This window comes from Syngnathoides biaculeatus, chromosome 4 (genome assembly GCF_019802595.1).
Source record: "Syngnathoides biaculeatus isolate LvHL_M chromosome 4, ASM1980259v1, whole genome shotgun sequence".
Classification (NCBI taxonomy): domain Eukaryota; kingdom Metazoa; phylum Chordata; class Actinopteri; order Syngnathiformes; family Syngnathidae; genus Syngnathoides; species Syngnathoides biaculeatus.
The window spans coordinates 31,860,253-31,866,516 of NC_084643.1; the positions used below are offsets into that span (position 1 = coordinate 31,860,253).

At 40.5% G+C, this 6,264-nt stretch overlaps 1 protein-coding gene across 1 annotated transcript; it reads left to right on the plus strand.

Moving 5' to 3' along the window:
* The first annotated feature begins 3,889 nt into the window (after window positions 1-3,889).
* Window positions 3,890-6,264, plus strand: LOC133499499 (granzyme A-like). The gene is made up of 5 exons (XM_061817577.1): window positions 3,890-3,941; window positions 4,020-4,164; window positions 5,182-5,320; window positions 5,636-5,905; window positions 5,985-6,264. Exons 1-5 carry the CDS (start codon window positions 3,890-3,892, stop codon window positions 6,141-6,143), a joined length of 765 nt encoding a protein of 254 aa, XP_061673561.1. The 3' UTR covers window positions 6,144-6,264.

Here is a 6,264-nt window from a genome sequence, read left to right on the forward strand (position 1 = left end):
CAGAAGCTGTGACCGCCGAACGCGGCGCCTCAGCCGGTGTGGCTGATTTTTGGCACCGTGGTGGCATATAATGGAGGCGAGGCGTGCTGCTTTTAGAGGGTTGTTCACAGCCACCGCAGTACGCAATGAACACTATCCATACGAGGCAGAGTGAGACATTGTTGGCTGGGCGACGCGAACATTGACACATTTCATACGCGGATCTTTTGTTACGTTCTGAGAGAGACCGATTACGTGGTCCGCCCCAAACGATAATTTTTTTTTTTTTGGTAGCTGTATACACCTACCTGTTATTTGGAACCCACGAAGCTCTCGTCCTCTGCACCCGTGCAATCCATTTTTCACAACGAACAGGGTCTCTTTCAAACTTATGAAGGGTAATTCCATTCTCGCGAGTGTTCAAGCAATGTCCAGCAATGCAACGAGCCGGCATTTTGGCTAACACAAAGGAACAGCGAGCTACCTTCCCGGAGGTAAAACAATTGGAAACAAATGAGTCCACTAGGGGGCGCCGCTGTCCTGTACGTAACTACCTGCTTACAAATCCCTCGAGAGGATTTTCATGGCGGGAGTTACAAAAAGCTGTATATGTCAAAATCATGTTTTGTGGTGAAAATATGGGACCATATTGGCTGTGGGTTTTTCATTAATAATATACCAGAAATCATCCATTTCATGACACTTGACCTTTAAGTAACTTAAACTGTATTGTAGCTGTCCCCTAAGCTCAATAAACAGACGAGATGTTTTCAGACAGATCTCACTTGTATGCATCTGAAGAGAAGAGGCGTTTCTCGATTGGAGAAACAGCCTGACGCCTTGGTAAGAAGAATGAGGCTGAACACATTTCTGTCCGTCGTGGAAAATTTAGAGCAATCCGCTGCACAGCAACATCTTCAAGCAGATGAGAGAGACGAAAAAAAAAAAGAATAACTCATTTAAGTTTCAGTGTGTAAAATATAAAGTTTTGGTGTGGGTGCATTAAACCGCAGGTGGGAGTGAGTTAATCATGTACAGGTCACGAGCAAGTCAAGTCGAGTCGCAATTAATTTTGGACATCAGGGACAGTGCCTCTGGATTGGCAGACTGGGTTGGTGGTCCCCCTTTTTTAAAAAGGGGACTGGAGGGTGTGTTACAACTAAAGGAGGATCACACCCCTCAGCTTCCCTGGTAAGGTCTATGAAGGGGTCCTGGAGAAGAGGATCCATCAGATGTTAAGTTTCAGATTCAGGAGGAGCAGTGTGGTTTTCATCCGGGCCGTGGAACAGTGGACCCAGCTCTACACCATTGGCAAGACTCCTCAAGGGTGTATGGGACTTCACCCAACCAGTCTACATGTGTTTTGTGGACTTTGAGAAGGTGTTTGACCGTGTCCCTCATGGAGTCCCGTGGGTCATGCTTCGGGAGTATGAGCTACCGAACCCTGCAATAAGGGCTTTTTGGTCCCTGCACGACCGTTATCAGCAACACTGGTTCAGTTCTTCTGCATTCAGCAGGTGCTACTTTTTGCTCTCGGTAGCACAACGGTTTATGCGGTGATGCGGCTAATTTGTGCATTTTTTCCCAACGGCCCCAAGTGGGTACGCGAGCGTAAAAGGTCAGAGTGAGACTGGTGGAATATATGTGTCGAGGAAGTGACTTTTGCCGGTATTTTTTTTTTTAACCGGCCCTGTTAGCGCCGCGCTAGCGGTTGCTGCTGTGGTACTGCCGCGTCTCAATGATTTAGGTAGGTTTTTTTTTAATCAGCCCTGTTAGTGCTGCTGTGCTGTTGCTCTGTTAAACTCAGCTCAGGTATTAAAACTTTGAAAACGCTTTCTGTTTACCTTCTTTCTTTGTAAATATCTCGTGTTTCAATGTGGGCACTTGCGCCTTTTATACAGGTGCAGTTTATGTATGTGCCAAATGTTATCCCCTTAACAAATGTACTGGGTGAGGCTTATAATCAGGTGCGCTCTGTAGGCCGGAAATTACGGTAATCATAAAATGTCCCACCTGTATATATATATATATATATATATATATATATATTATATATATATATATATATATATATATATAATATATATATATATATATATGAGAGGGAAAGAAAGAGAGAGAGAGAGAGAGAGAGAGATCATGAAATATAAAAAATAGCGATAAAATGGGTGATCTACATGGCAAGTGCTACGGATAGGCCTAATTGTATTTACGGTTGTCAATTATATAATATTTAAGGAATTTATATCCAACTTACCTTTGTGTTTCCTGGGTTGGATATGCTCCTGGATATTTTTTGCACAGCACTTTGCCAGGAACGTCCACTTTTTGTAAGTGTTCGGTTGGACATGTTGACACATTTTTCATTCCTATCTGCACGGTTACACATTTTTTCAAGCCATGCCCATCTGAAACAGTTTTTTACCCCTGTGGTTTTTATCCATTTCCCTGGCATGATCTTCATCTTTTCTCTCCAAGACTTTCGCCGTACTGGAAAACGTGCAGACCGCACGAGAACATATGCGTACGTATGTCTATATGTTATAACTATGCCATAGTGAACAGAAATGCTTCTCTATGAAACTTTAACATCACAGTGAAACTACCGATGAAATACCGGCAAAATGCTCCCGGAAATCGGAATGGTGTCGTTATTATGAACACCAAATTTATGTATGTCGATTGGTTGAAGCCATTTTGCCGCCGTTTTGGTACTCCGAAAATGTGTATAAGACATGGTTTATGGCGGAATTTTTCCTCAAAGTTTGGCATGTAGAATTCAAACTGGGCGTGTGAGCTTGACATTTTTTCAGTTCTGGTAACATGAAGGATTTTTAATTCGACTTGGCAAGGCAAAAAAGGCTAAGTGCAAAGGAAAGACATTACAACACAGTGACTAGCAAGAAACCTTGCATTTTACCAAGAGCCCGATTTCCGTGGCATGTGAACTCTTTCCAAAATACGCTGTGAAGTACTCCCATCATAGCGTCGCAAAAAACTAAGCATTTTTTGTCATAAAAACATTACATTTTAAGTCAATCACTTTGATGTATTTTTGGAAATAAGGAGTCGCATTGGGAAAATACATGCTAAATGCATTGTTCATTTGTTGTTTCTGCGATGTCCCATTTCAGACAGAAAATTTTAAACTTGTTTCCTCACACTTGACAATCAAACTCAATTTGCAGACTTCTAGATGATGAAATTCATTAAAAATTTCACAGAAAATGTGCTTTCTTACTTATCCACTGATGAAGTTTGGGAAAATATTTACATCGCTTTTTCGCAAAAAACCATCGGCCTATTAAGGTGAAGCAGAGCGTGAACAGTGAACAACAACCGTAAACAAAACTTTGTTCAAGTGAATTAAGATTGTCAGAAAATAAAAACCCCTTTACAAAAGGACTTTAACAGTGTCAAAGTAAATCTAACTTGCCTGTGGAATGTTTTCTCACAGCCACAAAACTGGCGATTAACGCAGTTAATCTCTGTCGCTGCACAGGTCGGCATGATTGTTTTGGAATATGAAGATCTCCAAGAGTAGCCATTTTTTAAATTAATTTTTTGTCATGGATATATCCAATCCACAAGATGACATTGGAGGTGTTCTTTGTATTGGATTGCATTGAGTAAACCTTCTCAGCGCCTTTTCGTAAATGACAAAGATGGAAATTCTACATTACGTTGGATTTTTCTTGGTATCTGCGACTTATGAGTTGCAAATATGTCTTAGGGCCTCAAGGTGTTGTTTTGTTTTTTTTTGCTAAACAAATTAGGCTTTCGTGACTGTTACAAACCAAGGCGAGAGATGTGGTTGTTTTTCTGACTCATTTTTTTTAACCCCCCCAACCCCCCCTGACCTCTCAGAGTATAAAAGACGTGAGTCAAAGTGGTCTTACAAGAAGACAAAATGTTTTTGAGTGGCTTTCTGTCTACCCTGGCTCTACTTGTGCTCACCCCAAGTGAGTAAAAAAAAAAAAAAAAAAAGTTTGTTCTTAATTGTTGAAGACAAAATTTTAATATGATGTTTGATCTTCTAGGTGATGCAGCAAAGATTATCGGTGGGGAAGAAGTGAAGCCCCATTCACTGCCTTACATGGCTCTGCTGCTGAAGAGCGACAGACCGGTTTGTGGGGGTGTTTTTATCCATCCGCGATGGGTTCTCACTGCTGCCCACTGTAAAAAGTAAGCCATGGATATACCTAGATCAAATGCAGCCATGATATGAAATCTAACATAACGTACTACATTTCAAAAATTATTTTTCAATTTTGCAAATGCTTTTTTAAATGAGAAACACTTTTTTTTTCCTCTGAAAAAGGATATTTATTTTTAGTTTAAATTCATGATTTTTTTTATCATGTTTGTCCGATATAATATATTTATTCTTTATATTTATTTTTTAGAATAAACGTACTTTACAACAGTCCATTTTATTATTTATCTATATCGATGATCTTTATTTGACAGGGGCATGGCTATTAACGTCATACACTGCGTGTGTGTGTGTATAAATCCACAAAATAATGTAAAAACTTAAGTCATCATGATGAGAGTGAGATACTGTTTCATTACAACATACTAAGTCAAAATGAGAAGCTATTGTGTTTAGACATGTAAAAGCTTGCTCCATTTCTGCTGATTTAAAAAAAAAACAAGTTTTTCACAAATACCACTTGGAAAATGAATTTGGGGGTTTTGAAATTGAATTTTCCTTCACTAAAATTAGTTTGAAGTTCAAAATCATCTTTGACGCCTTAAATTAGACAATTGTGACGCTCGTGACTATTGGACTGATTTCTGTAAGATATCAAGTGTACGATGGCAAATCCTCCAAATTCACTTCGTTGGTATCTTATACAGTATTCTACAGTAAATACTAAAAATAATTTATCTTTGTTCATCTAGGTACTCAATGCCAGTGACAGAAAGACCACTTAAATGCTTTTCCACTTTATACCAGATGCTACAGTTAAACTGCGGAGCCACCTGCCATTCATAGGAAATAATAGTTTTATGTTCACCTACATGAGCCCGGATTTCACCCTGAGCAAGTACATTTCTGAGAAAAATGAGACAAAATACATACTTTTTGGGACATTTTTCGTTTGGTGCCTTTACAAAAAAAGTCATTATACAAACACTGACCCGTTCATGTGGCTTGATGTTCACGTTAACACAATTTGCTTCCTGTGTTTCCAGTACAAGTAGGGTGGTGCTTGGCGTTCACGCCCTTGATGAAATGAAGAACAAATCGTGCCAGAAACTAAACGTAGCAAAAAATGTTCCACATCCCCGCTTCAAGTCTTCGACAACGGGCAATGATGTTATGTTGCTGAAGGTAAGGTGCACCTCCACACAGGTTGTTCTTTGCACACATCACAAATGTAAATTGTTTTACAAGCAAACTTCATTTCTTAAGAAACACTAAGATCTTCTCTGGAATATAAATCTTTTTAGTTCATTATACTGAAAATATGTACTCACTCACTGTCCAATGAACATTGTTGCTGGGCCATACAAACAAAAATCTAAAAGAGGACGTGCTGTTCACGAAAATACAGCCCTCAGCCTCAGGCCGAGTCTCTCCTTTCTAATTTAGATTTAAAAAGGGAAAGAAAGTGTTTGAACTGATTTGCAATTACCAACATTGCAGCTGGACAGAACTGTGAAGGAGACAAAGACTGTGAAGCTTTTGAAGCTGCCCGTGAAGGGCAAAGACCCGGCTGACAGAAGGCGATGTATGGTGGCCGGATGGGGCAGAACGAGCAACACCGTCAAGACCATGTCCAACGTCCTCATGGCTGTCAATGTGACTGTGATGAACAGAAAGCAGTGCAATGAGTACTACAAACAAAAGCCGGTCATCATCCAGAGCATGATATGCGCTGGTTCTGATGGTCAAAAGGAGGCCGACACCTGCGCGGTGAGAGCTCCTGTCGTATTTGTGTGCTGGACTTCATTACGGCTCCACATGAAGTAAGGTCTCATTGTGTTGTCTGCAGGGCGACTCTGGCGGTCCGCTGGTGTGCAACCGAGTTCTCACGGGAATCACTTCGTTTGGACCAAGGTCTTGTGGTGGTAAAAAGCCTGGAGTGTACTCCTTTCTCTCAACGGAGCAACTCAGGTGGATCAGAAAAACCATCCAAGGACGTGAAATATAATTGTCTATTCAGTCCGCATTTGCGATAGTTTCAATAAATTTGGGGGAAAAACGGGCCGCTTGCATGGCGTGGTGTGAATGTTAGATTGAGAGGTTTTTAAACTTTTTTCCATCCATATATT

Bases quoted from the DNA above. Each gene is read 5' to 3' on its own strand.
- LOC133499499 (XM_061817577.1), top strand. From the start codon at position 3,890: ATGTTTTTGAGTGGCTTTCTGTCTACCCTGGCTCTACTTGTGCTCACC. The intron at 4,165-5,181 runs GTAAGCCATGGA...CTGTGTTTCCAG, and splicing joins ACTGCTGCCCACTGTAAAAA to TACAAGTAGGGTGGTGCTTG. The intron at 5,321-5,635 runs GTAAGGTGCACC...CCAACATTGCAG, and splicing joins ATGATGTTATGTTGCTGAAG to CTGGACAGAACTGTGAAGGA.